This window comes from Crocuta crocuta, unplaced genomic scaffold (assembly GCF_008692635.1).
Source record: "Crocuta crocuta isolate KB4526 unplaced genomic scaffold, BGI_CrCroc_1.0 scaffold477, whole genome shotgun sequence".
Taxonomy (NCBI): Eukaryota; Metazoa; Chordata; class Mammalia; order Carnivora; family Hyaenidae; genus Crocuta; species Crocuta crocuta.
The window spans coordinates 1,123,912-1,150,992 of record NW_027530193.1 but is presented as its reverse complement, the minus strand read 5'-3'; the positions used below and the strand labels follow the sequence as shown (position 1 = coordinate 1,150,992).

The window sequence follows — 27,081 nt, the reverse complement described above, 5'->3', positions numbered from 1 at the left end:
TGCAGAGAGGGGGGGGGGGGGGGGGGTTCCCTCTGATGCTTTGGTCTCATCAGGAATGACACCCCTTCCCATGGACCACAAGGCCCCACATGCTCATCTTCACTCACCTCCCTGATGTCACTGCCACCCCCTCTATCCCTTGTGCACTGTTCCAGGCAGGGCACCCATCCTTCCAACAAATCAGACTTCTGTCCTGGCCTCAGGCCCTTTGTGCTTGCTGCTCCTTCAGCATGGAATGCCTTCCGTCCATGGGTTTTGCCTTGCTGGCTGGCTCCTTCCTGTCATTCAGGTCTCACTTCAAAAGCCATCTCTTCAGAGACCTGCCTAGACACTCTATATAAAGCTGTCTCTCCCTGCACATTTGTGCATGCACGTGTGTGCAAACACGCATGCGCACACACGCACACATATATTGCCCACAATCTCATTACTGTTTTATTTTCCTTACGGCACTTCATCCTTCTCTGAAATGATCATTTATTCATTTACACATGACACAGACTCGCCATGAATGAGCGTTACAATTGCACTAGTGACTCAAATATTGCCGGCACCAGTGCCGCAGATGATGTGATTTTCTGAAATGGAGACCAACTCTTGGGAAAGCTCCACAAGAAACAAACCACAAGTGTCCCTTCATTCCACACAGTTCATTCTTGGAAAATTAATAGTAAAACCTTGCACAAAGTACTTTGTGTTTAGAGGTCAGTGAGGTTTGGTTTCGAATAAGGTGTTTATAAACAAGTTTCTCACCAACAGAAATGTCCAGTGGGGTGTGACTGCGGTGCTCTGCAGGACTGTCCCAGAATGCACTGCAGGACAGCTAGCATCCCTGCCTCTGCCCATTAAGTGCTGACCGGACCCTGCGATCATGGTCACAGCAAAACCACTCTGACGAATTTCTAGCACGCTCCCTAGTGGGCAGTAATGCACACTGCTAGAATCACTTATCTACGGAAAGGGTAGAGTACTAGGGATACGTGAGCGCCTCAGTTAAGCGTCTGACTCTTGGTTTCGGCTTAGGTCATGATCTCATGGTTCATGAGTTCAAGCCCCACGTTAGACTCCGCAATGGCCGTATGGAGCCCGCTTGGGATTTTGTTTCTCTCCCAATCTCTCTGCTTCTCCCACACTTGCTCACATGTGCGCTCTCTCTCAAAATATAAATAAACTTTTAAAAAAGGGTCTATTACTAGATTCTTCAGAGTTTGTGTAAAAAGATGAAACAACTGAAAGGCTCGGCAGTATGTCTGACATCTAGTAAGTGCTTACTTAGTAAATGGGAATTTACTTCATCTCTTCTTCCTGTCTTCTGGCCACAGGTTCTCCGTCTGAGCAATAGGGAACACCTGTCATCAATCCTGGCACTAGGAAGGAAGACACCCTGACTCTTTCAGGGAGTAAGGGGAGTAAATTAGGCAACGAGAAACATACATCACCCCCACTCCCAGAGGGCTCACAGAATAGCATGACATTATGCAAATAGACTGTGGAACTATTAAACACTGTAGTGCAATTTGACTCAAGAGACCCATACTTAACTTTTTGGTCTCACTCCGTTCCTTCCCTGCTTTGGTGTAAACTTGGAGATTGAGAAAAGGCAGGGTGGGTCAGGCTAGAAAAGTATTTCTGGATAAGGCTGGGCCACAGGAGGGCAGCTCCCACTCTGAATGCTGGGCTGTGGCTGGTCCAGGTCCATGCAACCCACAGACAGGGATGAAGGATGTCATGATGGCCCTACGTCCAGAATCTCACACCACACCCTCCGCAGAGCCTGGTCACTCTGCCCAGGATGTCTTCGGTTCCTCGCTTCTTGCCTTGGCCGTCTCAAGATGCACGATCTCCTCCAGAAAAGTCCCTTGGGCACCCCAGCAGAAATGACTGTCATTCCCTCCTCCTGTGTCCACGGTCGGTGACCTTCCTTCTCCTGTGGTATTTCCGTGTGCGCTTGGCTGACTCCCCATCCGGTCTGCAAGAACTGTGTCTGGTTTATCTTTATCTCCCTGACAACTGGCTCAGGACCGGGCACACGGTCAACGTTTACTCCCTACCCTACCTGCCTCTCCCCCAGCTTTGGACTCTGAAATAAACATACAACAGAGTCAATGTCATAGAGGTTCACAACACCATTATCCAGGCTACAGAAGGAGGATCTCATTTTTAAAAAGAAGAAAGTCTTGTGTTCCAAAGGACAGTTTATTTAAGACACAGGTGACAATGTGTAGGAAGTAGGAAAAACAACAATTCTAACATAAAAGCACACAGGAAGCACCTCAAATTTAAAAAAGGTGCAAAGGAGGAAGCTATGTCTCATACATATACAAACTGCTGACCTCGATTGATTATTTACATCCAAACTTTATAAAATAGCATTTCAAGTCAGCACGTAAGCCAGTGTTATTAGTTTTTATTACAAAAAGTTAAAGCTACAAACTTCACATTTTTAAGTTGTACATCTGCAACAGCTTTTAAGCTTTTTCCAAGTTGGTTCGAGTGCAAGCTGGTGGAGGAGGTTTCTTTCTTTTGTCCCCCCAGACACACAAAAAAGAACATGGAGTCCAAATACAATGAATATCATCCTGATGAAAACACAGAGTGCGTACGAAAGGATGGGGTGGGAGGCTGAGGACTGGGAAGAAACAATTTTCCAGCAAATAAGGAGCTGCAGTCTTGACAGGCAATGTGGTTTATACGCTAGAAAAGGGCACTGGACTAAGAATCAGAAAACCTGCATTTGAATCCTAGCTCTGCCATATCTTAGCTGCGTGGCCTTGAGCAGAAAAGATTTCACCTCTTTGAGCCTCAGTTTCCTTATCTGTAAAATGAGGACATTAATACCTATACCTCCCAGAGCTATTAAGGTTTACCAGATACAGGGCTATTCAGATTATCTGTTTTCTTCTTGAATGAACTTTGGTGTTTTGTTATCTTCCAAAAAATTTGTCCATTTTATTTAAGCTATTGAATTTATTAGCATAAAGCTGTTCATGATATTGTTCTTAGCCTTTTAGTATCTGTAGGAGCTTAATGATGTCACCTCTCTCATTTCTGATATTGGTAAGAGCTACTGAGTTTTAAATGGTATAATAAATCTCTGGCATCTGACAGGTGCCAAATAAATGTTTTCTGGATCAGAATGTACAGTCTCAAGGAGTCAAGGCTCCAGCTCTTAAGTTGCTTCAGAGTTTTGGTTCTATCTATCTATCTATCTAGTCAGTCACCCATCAGCCAGCCCCCTAGCCAGCCAGTCAGCAAGCCAGACAGTCCCCCATCCATCTCTCTATCTAGTTGGTGGCTGGAAGAAGGGACAAAGAAGAAAAGAGAAATAGAAATTTCTTCATAATTATTGATGAGAAAGCAATCAAGATATTTAGAGAATTTGAGATTTTTTCAAGATACAACTAGGTGTGGGTCATTGTTTCTTAAAGGAGAGAAGAGGCGAGGTGCAGAGTTCCCTGGAAACTTGAGTCAAAAATGCTGGAGCGATTATTGAAGCTCAGGACTCAATGAAAGCAAGCTGACCTATGCTGAAGTTAGTATTCAAGGGGGTGGGGTGGGGGGGCCGGGAATGGGACTTGCTCCTCTGACTCTCCACCACTAAAAAACAAATACACCTTGTCAGGAAATGTATGTGGCCCAAAGAAACTGACTTCTGGCCAAAGGGCTCTGTCTAGCTAGACTGGTGAGCAGTGTTCTTTGCTGGATCAGTGTGGTGGGTGCACACGTGACTGAAAGAAAAATAAACTACGGATTAAGATTCATGACCCAAGAATATTTATGGGGAAAAACGAAAACCTTCTTTTACTTGGATCTAGCTTAGGAAGGAAGAAACAGGCATTCCTCTCTCTAAAGAGAAAGAGGCCTAGGCAGTCCTGTTGGTTAGCACAGCAGATGGTGTAGGGGAACGCACACTCCGTGCTACGGTTGGTGAGACTCACTTGGCTGTCAGACTGGACTACTAACTCAGCTGTTTCCCAACCTAAAAATGCCAGTGAGAGTTATTTACTCTGTGCGAGAAAGGTGGTCACTTCATTTGAAAGACGTGTGACTTTCCCTTTCCCTGTAAATATTGGTCCCACATGGTGATGCTATGAATCCTGATTCAGCCTCTTACTAGCTGTATTGCCTTGGGAAAGAACTTTTTTTCTCTCTGAACTTGCTCCTTCATCTATGAACTAGAGATAAAATACTTAACATATGGAGTTATCGTGAAGTTTGGATCTCACATATATAAAAAGCCCACCTAGCTCAGTGCCTGGTACATACTAAGTGGTCAACGAATTTTAGCTGCCGTCGTTTATTCTAGTGAGGTCCTCTGGTCGCCCTTATTCTCTGTATCTGCCACATGACTGCCTAACTGGCCAAACCCTGCAGACCAACCACTGCCTCTTACATTTTTAAAAACTTGCTTGAATTACAAAGAACAGAATCTGGCCAGAGAAGAGGAACATTCCCTGCCTTTCCATTGATTCCCAGGTTTGGGAAGCAAAAGCAATTATGGAGTCAAATTACACCATCCTTAGGTGCAGCCCAGTCGGTGCTCTCCCAGAGGGGGTGGGGGAAGAGATAATTAAAAATGAGCAGACATCTGCCTTTCCGCACTGTCTACCCTTTGCTGTGCGACGACAGGACACGTGGCCTTGAGCCCCTGCTGCAGAAAGATGGCTCAGTGCTGTTCTGTGAAGCCCTCTGATCTGGCTTAGGCCTTAAATCATCCACTTGGTGCCTCTCGCTGCCCGCCAGGAGCTACAGAGCTCCGGAAGGACTGAGCCACAACCACCAGTAGCGCCCCCCCCCCCCCCCCCAGGGGTCTCAGAGCCAGCTGCCCACTGAAAGGACCAAGCAAAGGCAAGTGTGCCTCAGAGGGCTCCTGAGGCAACTTAACCAAAACTGACACAGGTTTCTCCCCATGGACGGGGCTGCTTGGATCAGGGGCCCAGGAGTGAGGAGCTCTGGTCTACTCCCATCTCTTCAACTTGCTTTGTGATTTTGTCACCATGTCACTTCCCCTCTCCAAGCCTCAGTCGGGCCAGATGATGCCTACAGTCCCTTCCAGCTGTGGCATTCTGTGGGCCCGGACGGAACCTCCAGGGGTTCTTTCTAGACTCCTCAGCAGTAAAGAAAAAAGAAAACCGTCGCATATTGGACTGTGATCACCAAAAGCAATGCCATCTACCCATGTCTGTAAGGAATGCAGAGCAAAATGCAGCCGAGTGGTCTTCACACGATCAGTGAGAAGTCTGAAGCCACCTTCTCTTCTGCGGCCTGCACTCGGCCCCACGTTTGCAGAGAGGACCTGGCAGACCCGTTCCCGCACGGGCTCATGTCTCCTCTTAAGGCACTGGGCAGGGTCTGTGCTGTGACTCTAGGCGGTCGGGAGAGTGGAGATGGATGAAAGGCATTGAAGCCGCAAGGGGCAGTTTACAAAGAGGGTGCTAGGCTTCTCCTGGGACTCAAAAAGTAAACACAAACTCTCAGGGCTTTCCCTTGGACACAGTCAGTAGCTCTGAGGCCCGAGATGACCCACCCAAGGCTGAAACTGTGGGGAGGGAGCTGGCCCAGACCTCATTTTTAACTGCAGCCCTGTAAAAGCGTGAGGTAGGCCCCTGGGAGCTGAGTGACCCCAACAGCCTTCTGCTGTCCCCTGCCCCCGTGTCCCACAGTACCATAATCTTACAGAAAAGGGGCCAACTGTTTAAAACTGTACCTGTACAGAGATGCCACCACACTCAGTGGGGAATCCAGTTATAATTTATATATATGTGCATATTTATATCTTTTTAAAAAGTTTTCCAGAAAGAACAATCGAAAGCCATTGGGAGAGGAAAGACAAGACAACGTAACACTTTCCCAGCTATCACTCATCTAGGAGTCTCTGTTCCTGGGGTTAAAAACTCTGAGTTTGAAAGCGCTGATATGAATCCTTTGAAATAATAGAACCGATCAGTTTAAATACACACACAAGATGGCGCGCTGACGGCAGGCAGCCCTTCCCACTGGTGCACTTCCTGAGTTCACGGAGGTGAAGGTGCCGTGGAAAAACGATGGGGCGGAAGTGCTGGCTGACAAGCCTGAGTGGCGAGCAGCCAGAGTTCACCAAAGGCCTGGAGCACGGGCAGGGGCCCTCCTGGCCTGGCCAGGCCTTCTCAGAAGTTCTGTTGCCGCCGCTTCTTAGCCTCAATGGCATCCAGGATTGGCTGCCTCTTGGACTGGTACTTCTGCCGGATCTCTTCAATCTCCTGCTCCATCATGGGGTCGAGGGCCAGGAGCCTCTTCTGAAGGTCCTCCACTGTCCAACTCTTAAGCTAGGAGAAATGGAGAGTACAGTCACGTCAAAGCCAAGGTCAGCACAGGATAGCCGAGAAGCCCAGCCTCTCCGGTCACCCAGAAGGGAAGGCTCTGTGGCCAGACGAAGTTGGAGTGGGGGCAGCGGTTGGAAAGGGCCAATTCATTCATGACCAGCACGCCGCCAGGTTTTTTGGAGATAATTTATCCCTGGACAAGTAAGTGCTAATCTCTCTGATTTACTGTGCTTTGACCAGGAACTTAACCAATAATACTTTCATCTCTCCTATCTTTTCAACAAATTACATATCGGTTCATTGTTAGGGCATTAAAATAACAGCCACTTGGTGTAGGCAAAATAATGCTTGCCCCCTAGTTCTTGTCCCCTTGTTCATGCTACCCATGAGACGAGCGTCTGGATGGTGACCGCGTCTTTTTCTGGATACCACACCAGGGAGGATGGATGCTCACCGTGGATCAGATGCCATCCCGGGCACCCCCAGTGTCTGGCACCTGTCTTACTAATAATCATCGGGAGCTGATCACACACCAGGCACCACTCTTAAGTACTTCCTATGGATTACCTCCACAGGCATCTCGAGAATGCAGACACAGCCCTTGGGCAGGGAGTGCGAGGGGTAATTGGAAACTTCTGAGATTAAGTTTCCATCATCCAGGGAAAAAAACAACAGGACTTGATATATAAACTCATAATAAAAGCTAGCACTTATATTGTGTTTTCTAGGTGCCAGATGCTCCATGCTTTACATACATCGACTCATATAATCCTTGCAACAAGCCTATGATTTGCATATATCATTATCCCCATGTTATAGATGAACAAGCCAAGAAACAAGGTGGTGAAGAACCCTGCCCAGGGTCTCATGGCTAGCAAGTGGCAGAATCAAGATTCAAACCCAGTCAATGAGGCTCCAGAGGTCATGTTCTTAACAACGATCACAGAAGAGCAGAGGAGCAAAGCACAGGTTTGAGAACCAGCTCAATCTGTGGTTAAAACATGGCTCTGCCTCTTGCAAATGCTGAGACTCAGGCGCGTCCCTGTCTCTCCAGGCTGTGCTCACCTACAGGGATGGGACAGCCATGTCTCATTGTGCTTATTTTATGAATTAGATGAGATCAGGGCTATCATGATGGTAGCATGGTCCCTGGTACACCATGAGCTTAAAGATGGCAGCACGTGTTACAGTCCTCTCTCTCCACCAGAGCCCAGGAGTGGGCAAGTTCAACACGTGTCTGCAGCTGTCAGGCAAGAAGTTTCACCACCATACATAAGCTGCGTCACTAGATCCAAGCAAGGCCACTCCTGTCTGGCAGGGGTGGGAATGAAAGCGAACATTATCCACAGCGGGTGGTGATAAATTCTGTGAGCACACAACCAGTTTAATAATAGGTGCCGTGTTTCAGGAACTCAAAGGCTCACTCAAGTCTTAGCAGAGATTTATGGAATCAACATATCCCTGGCCCCTTCTTGAGCCCCCAACAGGGAAGTAGTAGAGGAAGGGGGTGAAGGAACCTTTCTGTCCACCCTTCCTCTACAGGGTGGGGTGCAACTGAGTGTGAAGTGCCTACAGTGGCCTCCCCAGGAGTGGTTTAGTGACCTGTCGCCACAGGAATTTACCTTGGCCTGCTTCAGGGAGGTGGTCTGAGAAACAAGAAAGGCCTAACAGTTCAAGACGAAAGGCGCTTTGTGATGAGGGAATGCAGAGACGAGTGTGCGGGATGCTGGAAAGTTGGGCTGAAGAAACTGCACCTCGTTTCCAGCCCAGCCTGTGGTTTCAGACCAGCTGGAGGGGGGTGTTCTGGTCCCGGGGACACTGCAAAGAGCAATGCTCGCCTCGTCGTTAGCTCTTTCGGTTCCTTCTTCAAAAAGAAGCCACTCCAGACCTGATACCTAATGTTCCCGGCAGTTGAGGTGTTAATCGTTAGGGTCACAGATGGTCAGTCTGTAGAGACTGTGCAACCTTGGACAAGTAACTTCCCCTCTGAACCCCTCAGCGTCCTCCTCTGGAGAAGAAGCGGGTGCTGGGGATCAGGAGACCTGTTCGTTATCATCTATCAGGATGAAGCATCAACTGCAAGATGAAGAAATCAAAGCAGCACTGGCTCTCTGGTTTGTTCGGCAGCTTCACGCAAGACCCTTCTCTTCCTCAGGCCTCTGTTTCCCCACTTGTAACAGAGGGCTACCAAGCTGACCTCAAGATCTTGTCAGACTCCGTATTTCTCATTTATGACCCATGTATCGTGTGCACTGGAATCACCTGTTAAAGGTTCCAGGTTGTGAGCTACTCAATCGTACGCCCCCGGAAGTAAGGACTTTACCTGCTGAAGAAGCTACTCGTTTGTTCCTTGTGATTCCTTAAGTTTGATGAGCCTCGTTCTACATCCTCCTTCCTGTTTTCCTGACAGCAAAGTTCTCACAAAGTAATTGCTGCCTGTCTCCGGTCAAGGCTTCTAGGTTTCCCGTTTCTGCGCAGCCCTTCTGCCCTTGATCTAATCCAGAGGCCACAACAAGCACCCTTGCTTTATCTCCGCCACCTTCAGGCTAATTTACTTGCCCAAAGGCTTTGTTTGGGCTTAAGTTACACCTGACCTATTAGAACACAGCCAGCCAGTCACCGCTAATGCCTCCCTCACACTCCAGATATGGATTTTTCTGAAAACAAGCTCAGAAAATGGTTTCGTGGCGCCAAAAGTAGCATCTCACCTTCCTGGTCCTTGGCGGCATAAATAAATTTCAAATGGGTATCTTGCAGAAGAGTAACTGTGGTTCTCCGGTTTTGCTGCAGCCGGACTTGTGAAGGAGCAAACCCTCCCTGGCCGTGCAGGGGGCGTGAGCCGTCTTCACCAGCTGCACCAAGTCCCGCACTGCGGCACACCTCATCTGTCCCCTCGCATTTACACAGCCTCTCTAGACTGTGACTCCCCCAGGTCCGTCTCCAGACCAGAATTCTCTGAACTCCAGGCTCACACACCCAGGGCAGGTCCTGCTTTATATCCTGGTTCCAGATCGGCTCATGGAAATCGGCACCTTAATGTCAACCAAAACAAAACTGTCGAGTCCCAGCCTCCCAAACCTGCGAACCTATTCTCCTTACACCCGGTCTCCCCCGTCCCCGGAGTGGTACCGCCCTCCCGCCAGGTGCACAGATTCATCCCTGATTCTTCCTCCCCCTCACCACCCCCTGTCCACAACCCGTCCTTCGATCTCATCTCTCAAACACTAGTGTGACCCAAGTCCAGTCCCTCAATCCGGGCCACCATCATCTCACAGCAACGGGCATCGTTAAAAACATAGAGATGGACCCAGTCGAGTCCCCCTGTTGCCTGCGGCATGAGGATAAAATCCCCGGGGTGACAAGGGCCATACATCTCTGGCCCCATGGTCCCCTGGAGCTTCATCACCTACCACCCTCCCTTTTGCTCGGCACCCTCTGGCCACCTTTATTTCAAATCCTCAGACAAGCTGCACTTTCTCTGGCCTCAAGGGCTACATGGGGACGGGTCCTTCTGCCTGGATGGGTCGTCCCCAGTTCTTCCTTACCTTTAGGCCTTAGCTCTGAGGTCAACTCCGCAGAGAACTGGAGAAAGCCTTCCCCTGAGCATCTCACCTAGAAAAGTCGCCTCCCCTACGTGCATTGCTGTGTCTCAGCCCGTGGTTTACTTCCTTCAAAATGATCGTGGCACGCAGTAATCACTCATCCTTACTTATTTTCCATCACTTGTTGCGTTTCTCACTAGGACAAAAGTTCTACAGGGTAGTGACTATCTTGTTCACTACACCATGTGTGGGAATGAATAAATTGCCCTTTGTTTCCAGTCAAATACTGATGGAAGCCGCTGAGGTTGAGGGAGCAAGCTCCCCGGGCACCGCCACAGGCCGCGGGGCTCTGGGCGAGGAGCTGGGGAGGACCCCGTGTGGAACAAGGAGTGAGGGCTGCCCTCACAGAGCTTCTGTCCCTCTCAACATTCCTTCGGCGTCAAAGGAAGTCTCTGCTCCCTTGAATCCCATCAGTGTGTTTGATACTGAAAAGGAGGAGGTGTCCAGCCCCGGCTAAGGCGTCTCTAACGGGCGCGTTCACTTCAATTTTTCATTCTGACGAAAAGGAACTACTACTTTGAAAAAGAATGAGATAATCAAGAGAATAAGGGATGATCCCTGGGGCCCAGACAAAATGAATGCCAAGCCCTGAGCCCCAGGCTCATTAATGAAGGTGGGTTATGCTGAAGAGAGCAGACCAAGCACGGGGAGAGGTCATAGGAGGATAGAGAAACTAAAATAGGCCTCTTCACCACGGTTATTTAGAATTCGCTGACCACCCGGAGGCTAATCAACACATCAGTCTTGAGTAAATGGCCACGGATGGGCTCCGAATCTGACAGTATGGATGCTTCCCACTGTGCTCACTAGCGCCTGACCCAACGCCTCGGCTTTGCTCACCCAGTGTGATGTCGATGTCTGAGCAAGTAAAGGCAGCCACATATGTGCAGGGGAGATTTCTCTTAGCGGAAGTGGTCTCTGGAAATGTTCCGTATCCTCAAGTAGGCAGTGTGAACTTGGGCCTCACCCTGTTTCAGCCAGATACAACGCCGTCCTACTCCTGGATTCTACACTTAGACATCGAGGCAGTATGTTAATTTCTTGAGCGTATGCCATGCGCCCATCACTGAGCTAAGTGCATCTGCATGAATTCATCTATCTGCAAGGCAGGTATTATGACTGCCCTCCTTTGACACATGAGGTCAATGAGGATAAGAGTGAGCAAGCAACTGCCCAAAGTGATACAGCGAGGAACCAGAAAGACTGCAACCACCTCTCTAAGAGTTTCTGGAAACAGGCCTGTTTGTGTTAGTGAACAACATGGGAGACCAGAAGAATTACCAAATCGGCTGACGTCAAATACATCAGATGGCCTGTGGATTCAAAACTGCCACTGCTAGCGATGAAGGGTGATTTGAGGGGTCACCTGACCTCTCTGGGATCTGGTTTCATCTGTAAAATGGGAGGATACTGTCTACTTCACTGCCTTTCCTCAAGTAAAACCACCAGAGGCCTACCACGTCCCAGGCACCACTGCCGAGGGGCAGTGACTCCATACAAGGTTGCTAAACATGCTGCCAACGGGGTCAATCAACTTTTCTGGCAGCTCTACCCGGCCAGACACACTGTGGGGCAACAGGAACGTAAAAGGCCATATGTGTTGAGAAGCAGCTAGGCTTCGGGGCAGGAGCACTGGCTTTGCAGTCACATGGACCCGGGTCCCCTGGAGCTCTGCTCCAAACTGGATGCCCTTGGGCAAGTCACACAATCTGTGCCTCACCTTCCTCATTTTCAGAGGACAGCAGTATTTATCCAACAGGGGAAGTTGTGAGGTTCAGAGGTGTCGGTAAAGTATGTAACATAGTGTTTGGTACACAACAAAAACAAAGTGGATAAGTGGGAGCTACCACCTTAAATCCTTTTTTTTTTTGGAAAATGGAGAGAGCACAAAACATAAAGAGTAGCTGCTGCTGCTGTAGGAACTGAGCCTGATGAGCTCACAATGCGGTGAGGACACAGCACACACAGAGCTGTCGCTGGTGAACTCTACGTGAGAAACCCCGAAGCTCGGGAGTCTGGCTTGATTCCCCACCGGCCAGACCACAGCGAGAGCCTCAGATTCCCAGCATTAGTCCAAATATAGAAGGCTGATGGGAACTGGTTTCTCCTCAGATAGGCTCAGCAACTCTGAAATTCTGAACTGCCCGGAGAACAAGCGGGAAGATCGGCTGGTGTTTCAGATGAGCAGGGACTCAGAGGACTACAGTCACAGCCAGCCTACCTGCATGAGCAGAGTGAAGCTGAACTAACACATCCGAATGTAGAGCACAGCTCCCCGCTACCCTGGCAACAAGGCCCATGGTGAACAAACAGGTCTGGTCCATGTCCAAGGAACAAGACTCAAAGTTCTGCTCCTCTGCTGCTAGAAACTCACCTCAGAAGTCTATTGTACAAGCAGTGTCGTGCTATGGCCCTAAAAAAAACCATCAGAGAGAGAAAGAGAGAGACTTGCCAAAACGTTTAAGGACAAGCTTCAATTCTGTACATACTGCATACTTAAGCACTCATAATTCTGCATCCAATATCACCACCAGGATTTCCCAAACACACTGCCCCTTCTGGACAGGTGAGTCAGACTGAGGCCCTGTCAAAGGTGATGGTTTTATAGTGGCCAAGAATGAGGAAAGAACACGCCTTTGGAATTTAGCAAGACGACAAGGAAGCCTGACAGAGCTGAATGAAGCCAGCACTGTGCCAATCCACACCTTCAACACCAGCCACTAGAAGGTTGGCAAAAATGGAATAGAGAAAAGGTACCAAGGTCAGTCAAAAGCACATAGGGCATTGACTTAAAATCCACCAAGGATACTTATCCTTCCTTGATGAGAATCTGTCTCTACCTAGGCATGGATTCTAGATTGGAAGGAGGTAACTCTAGGAAGATTCTCAGATGATGCAATAAATTCTCAGCAGGTGACCGAGAAGGTAGTGGAAGGAGGTAACTCTAGGAAGATTCTCAGATGATGCAATAAATTCTCAGCAGGTGACCGAGAAGGTAGTCACTCAGAAAAGCAGGGAGCTGACAGTCAAATAATAACCTATGTGGGTTAAGTAAGCACTAGGTCATTGAATTTCGAAAGATCTTGCTGCTCAAATGAACCTTGTGGGAATGTTAATGGGAAATTTCCTCTAATTCAAATTATGGTCATGCCAAAGTATGCTTCCATCAGCCCCTTATAAAATCTTCCTAATGCAAAACTATTACTACTGGTTACTTCAGTCCCACTCTGAGTTTACGGTTACTTGAAGTCAATACATGGAATTGTTATCAGAATTCCAACCAAAGAAAACATGGCTGCATGTATTTAAAATATTTACCAAGAAGACTGGAATGAAATGCAGACCTTGAACCTGGTTAAAACAAAGAAATGTGGCTCCAGGCAGGCCCAGTGATATAATGACACAAAACTCTGATGTGGGTCAGAAGACCAGCCTCAAACAACCTAAAGATTGCGTCCAGAGAGCCTCCCACCTGGAGCTCAGGACATGCTGTGTGCGTGTGTGTGGCTGAAAGATACGATTTGATATATGGTATAAACAAAAAGACAAAAAGCAAAAGTGTTTTCTTTAAAGGGTTTCATTATAATATAAAGTCTATTACTTGCATGCTGTTATTTTCTTGCGATTTATCAAAAATCATCCTTCAAATTACACGACAAAATTAATTTCTGTAGTAGTTTTTGCAGGCTTAGAATTTACTCCAACTCTGTTCTGACATGAATTTTCACAACTTATTTTTGAAAATCACAATGCCCCTGCTTTGGTTGCTATTTTGTTTTTCTTCTGTGAATTTTACAACAGTCTTTGGCCAAAGGTAAAAATGTTTTGACCAAACCCAGATTTTTTCCCTACCATCATGCCTCTGGCTTTCCAGAGCAAGAATGCATCAGGAACTTTCATACCCCAAATACAGAAGACTAACAGATGGTAAGAGGCGTTGCACTGCTGCTACCAAGCATCGTGTCTTTAATTATGAAGATGTAGCGAGTACCTGCTCAGACATGTGTGCCAGGTCTAGACGGGGCAGCAGTAGGGATGACAGAGGTGAGGCTGAGCAAAGGTGTGTACAGGGCAGAAAGTACATGGCAGGATCCCTGCACACGAAATGTAGAGATAGATGAGGTAGCTGAGTCAAACGAGCTACAATCCATGGCGTTAGTGACTCATGACTGCTAAGTAGGTGTAATGAGAGCCACCTTTCATTGAGTGCTGTGTGCTCAGCACCTTACATGCTTTATTTCATGTAACCTCAGAATAGTCCATGACATAAGTAGTAATATCCCACTCTACAGAGGTGGAACTGAAGCTTAGAGAAATACAGGAATTTGCTCCTGGCCCTGAAGCCGGCAAGGATAAGTGGTGGTGTTAGGGTATGAGCCCTGGAGCATCTGACTGCAGAGCCCAAGCCACCCTTGTGTGAAGGGAGCATGTACTACAGAGACAAGGAAGAATCCCTGTGGTTGGAATCTCTGAGAGACCTTACATTTTTGATACATTTATAGTGCAAAGAAGGAGCACTCACTCTGATTCAGAGCAAAGTCTGAATGGCAGAATTTTTAAAAATGACATGCAAATCTTATTTCGAGTATTTATCGCACTTGACATACAGAGGACTAATAAAATTAGGCCAAGTAAACAAAAAGACTGAGGAGTTCGTTTGTCAATATTATTTAAGCCACTCCAAATTCCTTCAGGCACCACATTTTTTTCACACCTCTGTGCACCTGCGGAATATAATCCTGTCTTCAGTTTAGGGAATGCCTAACTCTTCCCTCTCCCCAGCTACCTTTTCCTTTCCCTAAAGTGGGAGCTATTTCAGAGCAGGAACTACATCTATTTTCAGAGAGGGCAGCAGAAAAGAGTTCTCAATAAATATTTAATAAAGAGACATATCCTTAATCTTTAAGCATTTATTTGAAAATGGTACTGACTTTTTATTCAGTTCCCTCAAGAAGCTTTGGAAGTAGGTAATCAATAAAAAAACCTAAGAGTATAAGCTTGTTAAATAGGATTATGCCAATCAGTCCACACCGACCCCTGCATGCCCAAATCAGAATGGACAGCTCATCCAGCATCATGATTGCACTAAAGCTACAAGGAAAAAATGGACATGAAAATCCACTCTGGTCTTGGTTGCTTATGACAGCTAAGAGAAATTCTACTTTTTTAAGAGTAGCTCTAAGCTGGTTTATAAATTTCACACCGGAGAAAGCCAAACAGTGAGAAGAAAACTTTCAGGAAGTCAGCAAACACGTAATCTAGAATGATGGCGAATGTCTAAAGAAGGTGGGGCATAAGAACAGAGCAGAGTGTGATGCTCCTGACATCTGAAAGCACTGATGGGAGGCATCCGGCGTGCCGTCATTCTTGCGGGGATATTAATCTTTCAAAAGATATGAAAACCTAAAGCACAAACTGCACCAAGCTGTTTTAATGTAGCTTAATAATTCAGGAAAAGAGCTAGCTCATCATGAGCTAAGAACCCCTGCAAGCTGGGCGTCTGTATACTTTCTTGGGCTGGAAATTTCCAAGATAACAAAAAGGCCAGGTCTTTTTCTCTCATCCTGCCAAATGAAAGAAGCCCAAAGAATCCCAAGCAAAATGTGAAAGCTAAAATACAAATTGATCTCAGTTCATTTAATAAAAGCAGCCTTAAAAGGGATCCTCGACTAAAGAAGGTCCAATTTAAATACACCAGAAGGACAAACTGTGTACAGAAAACTGGCCAAGAATGCAAACCAAAGTACTCTGAGTAAGCCACTTTGCAGACCTGAATTTTTATAATTTGGGCTTTCTGATGTGGGAAAACTTGTAAGTGAACAGTGCTTTTTTCTGCAAAGTATATAAAACCTCATATACACCCTACTGCTGGGCACTCCCACATAATGAAGTGTCAGAGATTTACAACCTAAATACCCAAAAAGAAATATTCTTTCAACATCCTGTGAGGAAAAGAAGAATTCTATAACAAAAGCAGACTAGTTCTATCTACAAAGCATGTCACAATCCTTATGTAATGGCCATTGAATCTTGGGACCCAAGCTGCCCGCAGTGTCAGAAACATAAATTAGGTTAGAGGTGTGTGTGTGTGTGTTTGGAGACTTTCAATTCTGCCAAAACCACGTAGCTCCTAAATAGGAATCTGTATCATTTTTCTTTTATTTTTCTGACTCAAGATTGTCTTAAAAAAAGATGGCTTAATTCTTTATTAATGCATAAAAATGGTACTTGGTACTTTGAGACGGCCCTTTATTCTTTTCAGTAAGTGTTTAATTGGATATGGATAGTCAGATGTGATTTAATTTATGCCTCTGTAATACTTTTCACGTGTGTATAAATTCACAAACCAGAAAAAACTCTTTGTAAAGCCCATGTGTCCTAGTTGTTTTGGTTCAGAAAGGATCCTCCCCATATTCCTAGCATGAGCTCATCTAAGCCCAGAGATTAAAACCCCTTAGATGTTCAAAACAAACAACAGTTAGTTTTCCTGGCATGAAACTTTCTTTTACATGTGTATCCTAAACGTTTTCTGTAATGAGCACGCATCATGAAGAAAGAAACCGCCCCCAACCCGCGGCCTGACACAAAGCTTCCACTCTGTACTGACCGGGAGGGGGGCGAACAGCGGTAACAGCATGATGTGTGCGGTGACATGCCACAGTTCATGTGACCTTTGTTTGTGTCTATGAACATACTGTCTGTAAGTTGTAATTTTCATTAATCCGTGTCCCCTCATGGAGTGTCTGTGACTAGCACCAGCACGTGGGCACTACTGTTCTCACGTGACGGTATTTCCCTTAAAAAGAACAGGGAGAGTCTGTCAGTTACCAGTCCGTGTACCTCTGAACGCGCCCTGCTCTATGATAAATGTGCTGAGTGCACATGGCAGTCTTAGCGCTTCTCCAAGAAAGCGTGTGTGACATGTGTGACACTAAGCTTTGTCAGCAGAGGGGCAGGAGGGAGAGGGCAGGGAGGAAGAGGCTCTCCTGAGTCTCCAGCGCAGGGGCTGGCAGTGTGGACGGGAGGACAGTTGGTGAAGTGTGGCCCAGCCACAGTCTAGGACCCGGTTTCTTTGAGACCTTAAAGCCTCAGCTTGTCCATAACCTTTCAGCAGCCACAGTGACATGGACACCAGCGCGCCAACGTGGCTCACAGCTCTGAAGGCCTCCTGCCCCCACCAGCACCCACCTCTCCCCTGCTCACCCATGCCACTGGCTGTGGATCACCTGCTCCCCACCTGTACTGACCACCCGCTCCCCACCTGTACTGACCACCTGCTCCCCACCTGTACTGATCACCCGCTCCCCACCTGTACTGACCACCCACTCCCCACCTGTACTGACCACCCGCTCCCCACCTGTACTGATCACCCGCTCCCCACCTGTACTGACCACCCGCTCCCCACCTGTACTGATCACCCGCTCCCCATCTGTACTGATCACCCGCTCCCCACCTGTACTGATCACCTGCTCCCACCTGTACTGACCACCCGCTCCCCACCTGTACTGATCACCCGCTCCCCATCTGTACTGATCACCTGCTCCCCACCTGTACGGATCACCCGCTTCCCACCTGTACTGATCACCTGCTCCCCACCTGTACGGATCACCCGCTTCCCACCTGTACTGATCACCTGCTCCCCACCTGTACGGATCACCCGCTTCCCACCTGTACTGATCACCTGCTCCCCACCTGTACTGATCACCGATCACCCGCTCCCCACCTGTACTGATCACCTGCTCCCCACCTGTACTGATCACCCGCTCTTCACCTGTACTGCAGAGGCTAGTCTATGGCGGGCCCAGAGCCCCTGTGGCAGCTCTGGTCTAGCCAAATGAACAAACCTCCCTGCTGTGCCATGGGCCAAACTAGTTTCTCCACAGAGGCTGGAACCCCTGGTAGTTTGTCCCCCCTTGGGCACGCTCGCTTTGCACTAGGGAACCACACACAGTTTCCCTAGATCATATAGTTACTCCTTTATTGTTGGCAACAATTCTCTGCATTCAGCTGCTCCTGTTTAACTTCCTATGTGGTTTCTGTCTCCTGACTGGACCCAGACTGCTACAGGGAGGAAGGCGTACACACAAGCACATACATGCTCAGCCACTAATGGAAATATTGCCCAAATGCCAAACTCCAAATACAAATTTAAATGTGAAAAATGCCCAGACAACCTCAAATCCAGAATAGTATAGTGTATTTACAGCCTGAGTGTGGAATCAAAATACTCTGACTTGCTCCCACTGAAAACTGTACTATTGGTGAATAGATAGACCAGTTGTGGTACATCCATACAAAGGAAACTATTCAGCAATCGAAAGGAACAAGTCCATATACCTGCAACGACATGGAGGAATCTCACAACATGCTAAATGAAAGGGCCAAACACAAAAGATGATGTTCTGTATAACTAAACTCACATGGCATCGTAGGAAAGGAAACTACTGGACAAAAACCAGGGCATGACAGAACTTTTCAGGGTAATGGAAATGTTCTAGATCTTCATTATGGCAGTGTTTATACAACAGTATCCATTTGTCAAAACTCATCAAACTGTACACTTAAAAAGGAGCAAATTTTATGGTATGTAAATGAAATCTCAATAAACCGGACTTTACAAAACAAAAAACTGTATATCAAAAATTGTAGAAGGTATTTAAAGTCATCTTTAAAGGGANGTTGTGGGGATGAGCACTGAGTGTTATGTGGAAACTAATTTGACAATAAACTATTTGTAAAAAAAAAAAAAGGAATTTTATAGCCTGATACATATACATCAGAAAAGGGAGATGACTGAAAATTAATCAACTTAATCGTCCAACTAAAGAAGAAAAAAAAACACCCCGGAATAAACCCACAGATAAAGGTAAGAACACAAATTTATTAATTTAAATCCAATTCAATGGCAAGGATCAATAAAACCAAAAGGTGGTTCTTTTCAAATGACTAAAAAAAAAAAGAAAAGAAAAACCTCTGAGAAGTCTGATTTTTAAAAAAGAAGAAGAATCAAATATTGGGAATGAAAAGCAAGCTGGACTTAAAGATACAGTGAATTTTAACATCCAAAACTTTATGCCAAAAATTTTTAAAACTTAGATGAAATCAAGATTTCTAGGGAGAGGAAAAAAAAAACCCCGACTAGATTTATGTGGACTAAAGCCATAGAGACCACGGACTAAGAAACTGGACCCAAGGACAAAGGAGGGGAGTGGCACTGCTCACAATGTAAAGCCGCAGAGGATGAGTCCATCTTGCAAATACAGCTGTGATATTACCGAGCAGAGGTGCTTCCCTATAAGCAGGAAAAACACCTGAATTCCCACAACGTCCAGTTCTGACAACAAGGTCCCTATGGAGTTCCCTCCCAGAACTTCCTCCTGAAAAAAAGAGGGGCTCTCCAGAGGCCAGAGATATGGTTTGTGTGCCCACCTCCCTTCCTCTGAATGCGAACACTGCTATTCCCGGTGAACCAAGAAAGCGTAAAGAAAGGCAGGGCCGAAGGGCCGGCAGAAGCCCTGCTGGTGTGGCCCTGCCCAGAGCACAGGATTTAAGGACCTGGCTGCATAACGACGATGGTGATAATGACTGTAACAATAATTTAAGCCAGCATTTGAAAAAATATTTATTCACCATTATTAGCTGGTCACTACATTAAGCACTCGTCCTGTGTTATAATCTCATTTGCTCTTAATTAAATCTACGGTTATAATTATTAATCTGATTCTGTAGGTGGGGAAGTTGAGGTTTGCAGAATCTCATAATTTGTCCGGGCAGAGACCCAAACTGAATCTGGTTCTGTCTGACCCTAGTCTGTACTCTTAATGAAACATCACCCAATATCTACTATTGGTCAGATGTTTTGCCCCTCATAATCTGAACTCTATAGAGAGAATAAAGCACAGATACCATCAAAGCAACACTGAATACAGAGAATACCCAAGATTTCGTTGCTTGCCCTGCTGAGAGTAGGTCAGCATGAAGACTGGCAACGTTTATGCAAGTCAAGCTACCACAATACGAAGTGGTTAAAAGCAAGAGACTCTTGTTTTCTCTACCTGTAAAATGGAAAAGCTAGATAATCCTAACCAACTGTACAGTCTCTGGGAGAAACAGTCAAAATAGACACATAGGTAGAAGTTTCCTGGAGACAAAGTAAAACAAACAAACAAACAAACAAACAAAAAACCCCACAGCATCTTCAGGCAGAGCTTTTGAGCTTACTTTCCAGGTGTGCAATCCCCCCTTTCCTCTCAGAAATGACCAGACACAGTCAAGATGATGTTGGGTGATGCCTCTTGCTGGAAAATGCAGCAGGAGCCGGAACATGTGCCCTTTAAGGACCTGTTCTGACAGCCCATCAGTCTCAGAGATGGTGCTGGAATAGCTTCCTGAGAGAGAATGGCTTCAATATGTTAGACCTCGTCACCCGTGCTTCCCGTGAAGCCACAGGGAAGCGACCTAACGGCCCAAGGTACCAAGAGACTATGTGCAGGTTTTAGGGTCCATTTCTGAACTTCTACTCTAAGCCACCTAGATGGAAATGCTTTCTCATCACTGTCCATACGACCACTACCAAAACTCGCAAAATCATGGTCTGCACTCTGCCTCACCATGCAGTTGGGATAAAAATCATCCTAGGGGTGTCTGGGTGGCTCAGTGGGTTAAGCGTCTGAATCTTGACTTCGGCTCAGGTCATGATCTCATGGTTTGTGAGTTCAAGCCCCATATCAGGCTCTGTGCTGACAATGCAAGAGCCTGCTTGGGATTCTCTGTCTCTCTCTCTCTCTGCCCCACCTCACATTCTCCCTCTCAAAACAAATAAACTTAGAAAACAATCATCTTATGTTTTAACAGCAGAGAATCAATGGCCATGAAGCACAGTCTTTAAAGAAAGCAGCCACAGATCAAGCAGTCTCAGAGCCAAACAAAGGAAATGAGAAACAGTGGCAAGTTCACAGCCGTGGAGACCATTTCAGCAACCTCCTGGGGTCACAAACCACCAACATTTAAAAGGTCTTGCTCTCGGTGCCATTTCAATAACTGAGTTAAAACCCAAGCTCAAATCAGCTAGCACGAGTCACCAGCAGAAGCAGGCTGCTGTGACTGGAGACAAAGGCGACATTCATTTGCTGTGTGGTTTCTCAGAAAGCATATCTACACAGCAGGTTTCCCTGGCAGGGTTGGAAACATACTTCTCTTTCAGATTGCTGTTCTTGGCTGGTTTTCTGAAAGTAAAAAGTACAAGATCTCATTATATTCCCAAGTACAAGTGAATTCGGCCTTAACATACTTTGAGGCCAGCTTTACAGGAAAAATAAGAAATCTGAAACAAAAATAGTATACCTTGTCAAGAACAATTTAGGATAGTCTTTTTACCAGAAACCGCTCCGTATGATTACCCAGGAAAGATCCATTAACATGCAACTGGTGTTTCTCCTGGCTAACTCCCCGGCACCCTCAGGGCCCTGGACCCGAAGACCACAGTAATGATCATGGCCTCCATTCATCTTTCTTCCAGCACAGGATTATGAAAAGAAACTCCTCCCCAAAAAAGTTAAAAAGCAAACAAGTATGGAGCTACTCCAGAACAGAAAGGCAAGAGTCTGAGGGCACAGGGTCTCATGTTTAAAATGCTGCCTGAAGTCATACTCGGCAGGCAAACCAATGACAAAAGCAAATATGCAGCCTCAACTCCTAAACCTGCCCACTGATGGGAAGACACCCAGGCTTCAGAGGGCAGAGTGACCTAAAAGTAACCTAATTCCAACCAAAAAAGTTCCAAATACCAAATGCCAAACAGAAGGAGAATGATTAAGCCGATCAAAATAATACAATGTGAGGGATTACTACGTAGTCGTCAAAAGTGATAATTCTATAAATGTTTTTAATGATATGAGAAAAGGTTTAAGACATGTTAAGTGAAAAGAAATCCAGATGCCATGTTATACATACAGTGTGATCTCAGCTATGAAAAAGCAAGGCTCAAGTACAGAAACCGGAAGCAGCTATGTTAACTGTAAACAGGGTGGTCGTGGAGCCATGGGAGAAATTTTCTTCCCTAAGCTTTCCTTCAATCCCTAAACTGTCTACAATGGGCCTGTATTGTTTTTACACAAAAGGGGAAAGATAACACTGCAACATCTCAGGAGACCAAAGCAACACTAAAGAAGATGACAAAAAGTAACACTTATCAAGTGCTTACTGTGGGCCAGGTGCTGTCCTAATTGCTTTGGATTTTTTTTTTTTTTAGATTTATTTTATTTTTAGACAGAGAGAGCATGAGCTGGGGAGAGGGGCAGAGGGAGAGGGAGAGAGAGAATCCCAAGCAGGCTCTGCAATGTCTGCACAGAGCCCAATGCAGGGCTCAATCTCATGAACCATGAGATCATGATCTGGGCCCAAATCAAGAGTCAGACACTCAACTGACTGAGCCATCCAGGCGCCCCATCCCAAGTGCTTTGTATGCATTATCTCACATGATATTCTCAACAATCCCATGAGATGGCTGTGATTTTTACCCATATTTGACAGGTAAGGAAATTGGGAGTTAGCCTGGTGACGTAACAGGTGCAGATGATGGGATATGAAGCCAGAATGCTTCTGGTGGTTCTAACCACCGTGTATACTGCCTTCAACCACAACGGCAGGACCTGCCTCTCTGCCTGCACGCTGAGCCTAAAAGCAAGCATCAGTGATAAAATCTACTTTAAGAGAAGTTCCAATAATTTAGAAGACTATGACTGCAAAAGAGGAAGCTGCCAAGATCCTAAGATACTCAAATAATATTTTAAACTCCTGAAAGTACCTCTAATGAAAGCTATAAAGAGAATCTATGTGATAGAGCAGCCCATCACCATAGGGGAAATTATACCAGCACCACAAAGCCAACCCACAGCTAAGTTCCCCAATACAAGAAAAAGCTAGGACTATCTGTCAGAAATAGACTTTTGCTATCTAGTCATTAAACTGCCAAGGGAAAAAAAAGTATTTGAAAAATACAATTAGTAGGACTCGAACAAACAGGATCTGAATTTGCCCTTCCCTCCAGAAAAGTCCTCAGTAACAAGACGCACTGACCAGTGGACGCTAGAGAACAGAAAGAAACTTGACAAGGAAAATAAGCACGATGCTTCATGCCAAATTCTTAACCTGCCACCACTCAGGAGGATCCACTAACTCTTTTTTCAGTCCAACACTGAGGGCCTTTTGGTTAGAAATAATCAATTTTGCTTGGCAAAAAGGCATCAAGACACAGAAGTACCCTGGATCAAATTCTGTAGAATCAACCTATTTCAGAGGCATTAAAGTGAATGCCAAAACCAGTATGGTATTCTGTTCACAGCTCCTTTCTAGAGGTTTTAACAGCAGAAAAATACTGAAACTCAAGAGTTTTAAATGGAAATTTCTATCTATAAAAATAGCCACTATTAGATACCCAGAAGCCATCTAAATTCACCATGTATTTTAAAAATTGTTGGTTGTTAGGAAAACTGGCTAGCTGATTAGAAAAATATGAAGGTGGATTGCTACATTACCCTTTATATCAAAACAAATTCCAAACAATAAATAGTGAAAAAAGAAAAAAAAGTATACGTTCTAAAACAAAGGGTTAACATTTTTATAATCTTGGGGTGTGAGAAACTTCTAAATATGGTTTAAAATTCCAGAATCCACAAAGGAAAAGCTGCTAAATCAAAACCAAAAATTTTAAATATCTGCACAGATACCATAAAGTTTTTAAAAACTGGGAAAATCTGGATTTTTTTACATGTACCCCAATGTTCATGGCAGCATTAGCAACAATAGCCAAATTATGGAAACAGCCCAAATGTCCATCGACTGATGAATGGATAAAGAAGATGTGGTGTGTACATACACACACATACACACACACACAGGAATATTACTTAGCCATAAAAAAGAATGAAATCTTGCCATTTGCAACAATGTGGATGGAACAAGAATGTATTATGCTAAGTGAAATAAGTCAGTCAGTGAATGACAAATACTATATGATTTCACTCATGTGGAATTTAAGAAACAAAACAAATGAACATAATAGGGGGAAAAAGAGAGGCAAACCAAGAAACAGATTCTTACCTATAGAGAACCCATTGAGGGTTACTGGAGGGAGGTGGGTGCGGGAATGGGTGACGGGGATTAAGAAGGGCATTTGTTGTGATGAGCACTGGGTGTTAGATGTAAGTGATGAATCACTGAATTCTACTCCTGAAACTAATATTACACTGTATGTTAACTAACTGGAATTCAAATACAAATTTGGAGAAGGAAAAAATAAATTAAAACTGGGAGGGGTTCCTAGGTGGCTGAGTTGGTTAAGCATCTGACTGAATTTCAGCTCAGGTCATGATCTCACGGTTTGTGAGACCAAGCCCCAAGTTGGGCTCTGTGCTGACAGTGTGGAGACTGCTTGGGATTCTCTCTTCCTCTCTATCTGTCCCTCCCCTGCTCATGCTCACTTGCTTGTGCACGCTTTCTCAAAATAAATAAAGCACAAAAAATTTTTTAAAAACTGGGAAAATAGCATTACCATATATGTTAAAAGGTCTGTAACCTTACTTTGAAATCAATTAGGAAAATAAGAATTCCATTAATAACTGCATAAATACACAAACTGGCAATTCAGATACCAAAAACAATAGGAAAATCTGAGAACATGTATCACAATTTCAAATTTATAAACAGCTTGGCCCAGGCATTCTACTCGCAGGAGTTAATTCTAAAGCCATACATATCATGCAAAGATGCTTATTAAAGCAATGTTTAATATTAAAAAGCTAGGCCACCTAAATGCCCATGGTCTGGGGATTGGTTAAGTCAGAGGTCACAAAAGCAGCTGTTTTCAGGCGTTGGCACAGGCGATGAAAAAATAAGCTCAACAGACCAGCTGTGAAACAGCAGACAGGAAGTGGTGTGATCTGCAGCGAACCGGAGTGCCCTGCCCATTTCAGTAATTCCCCGTGTAAACACCGTGTGTGCCGAGGTCCCCCAGCCCCAGGGTGAGATGTGGGATCCCCGTGCTCTGTGCCAGGGGAAGAGTACTGCTGCCTGGGGCTTCTCTCCGAGAGCAGCCGGGAGGATCCCCTAACAGTGAAGGAGGCTATCAGGCTGGGGCAGCTCCGAGGGGAGGGCGGAAAACCTGACGCGGCATCTGCTCCCGCACGGGGCTGGCCTCCAGGCTCTGGCCACCCAGCCTGGTTTTACAGGCTCAGGCCCAGATCGCAGACAAGGGAGGCGAAGGAGAGCACGGGTGGCAGTCGGGGAGTGAACACTAGGCCTTCTGTGGGGTCTCCCCTCTCCAGAGGAACAAGATGGAGATGGGAGGAGCATGAACCAGGGCGAACACGTGCAGCACGCACCTTACCGAAGGGCACACGAATCACCCTAGTGATCTCATACCAGCAACTCGAGCACTGTTTCTTCAAGTGCGCACACCAAGTGCTGAATTCACAGGACTGTCGTTGGCCACGCCTTCAGCAATAAACCTCTGGGCCGAGGCTGCCTTTATGGGCCCAGCTGCCATGAGAAGTGTCGCCACAGATAACGTGCCAGGTGGCATTTGGTATTTTATCACAGGAGCTGGACTCATCCCAGGAACCGGCTTAAGTTAATCCTAGAATGGCTGCAGTTTAGCAGTATGGCCTCGCCAGGGCTTCGCAAGCAGGAAGCCCCCACGCAGATCTGGAACGGAACCTTTCTTCACAATGTGTGAGGATGACCTTGTACTTGGGCCTGCCATTTCTGGGAATAAAAGCCCCTGGGAGAAGACAGCAGATTTCCTGACTCTACTGCATTTGAAACACCAGTCCCTTAAGATTTTTTAAACTCCAGAAGAGACATATCAAATGAAAAAGAGATGAGCAGTCGCCAGGAGTTAGGAAACGGGGCATGGAGGGGGTGCCTTAGCAAAGCCAGCAGGGGTGCTCCTTGTGGGGATGTAGCTGTCCTTTACCTCCACGCATTCGTGTCCATATCCTGGGTGTGATAAGGCACTGTAATTCTGTAAGACGTCACCAGTGCAGAAACTGGGTTAAGAGTACAAAGGGCCTCAACATGTTTTTATTTCTTACAACTGGACGTGAACCTCCAATGATCTCAAAATTAAAAGTTTAATTACAAAAAAAAAGGAATATAAATAATCTTTAAAAGATACCTCCATGTCTGAAGGCTACAAAATCCTGGCATAGTGTTTAATATTCAATAGGATTTTCCTGAATAAAGAGCAAATAGAAGGGACCAGTGGGTCTGTAATGGGGATCCGAGTTTGTCCTTCCCCCTGAGGCTGGTCACCCTCGGACCCAATGTTGAGCGCAGTGCAAACCCAGCATTTACAAACGGGAGCGCTTGACAGGTGTGGGCGCCCAGATACAGCTCTTGGTGTCTCTCTGGGGATCTCTTTTTCTCTGATCCTCTCTCCCTCTCTCTCTCTCTCTCTCACACACACACACACACACACACACACACACACTCCCCCCGACCCCCCCTCTCTAGCACCATCAGGATTAAAGCTATTTTGAAAAAGAACATCAATGTGGGAACTTCCCAGGTCTTACGGCTTCGAGGCAGCCACAGAAGGGAAACCATCTGATCGGAGAACACATAAAAGGTCCATATGAATCCGTGTGTGTGGTATTTGAACCCTGTGACTAAGAAAGTCACAACAGAATTAGGCTCATCTAAAGTATGAAATAAACACTTCAAAGCAGACAACACTTAACCAAGAAGTGGAGTTACCACAAGCAGGGCCCTTGAAAAAACCATGAAGGAAGTTGGGGGCCTGGCCCCACGTCTGTGTTTGGGCAGCCCACACCATTACCTTTCACTCTTCCCCTGGGGTTCATGTCTCCCACCTAAGTATTACACATACACCTCAGTAAATAAGATTTACTGAACGCCTACTGTGTCGGGTACTCTGCTAAGCACTTTAAAAGCATTTTCTAATTTAATTTTCTCAATAACCCTGACATAAATATGATTAGTATCTTCCTTCTAGGTTAAGTGACTTGCCTAGGGTTATGTATCTCATAAACAGTGAGGCCAGGACTGAATCCAGTCTCTTGGTCAGTATGTTTTACTGTCTCCTATGCTCGTTTTGGTCTCCAGGGCATCCAAGGCACATCCCTGCATTCTGAAAGAACTGGGGATGGGGGGGGGGG

At 46.0% G+C, this 27,081-nt stretch overlaps 1 protein-coding gene across 4 annotated transcripts in view; it reads right to left on the bottom strand.

Moving 5' to 3' along the window:
- Window positions 1-2,177: 2,177 nt before the first annotated feature.
- STK4 (serine/threonine kinase 4) overlaps window positions 2,178-27,081 on the bottom strand; it is a 336,256-nt gene continuing 311,352 nt past the window's right edge. For all 4 annotated transcript variants that reach the window (XM_077765279.1, XM_077765280.1, XM_077765282.1 and 1 more), the window contains exon 12: window positions 2,178-6,305. In XM_077765279.1, the coding sequence (XP_077621405.1) occupies window positions 6,147-6,305 (159 nt within the window). In that variant the 3' untranslated portion in view covers window positions 2,178-6,146. The remainder of the gene's footprint in view (window positions 6,306-27,081) is intronic.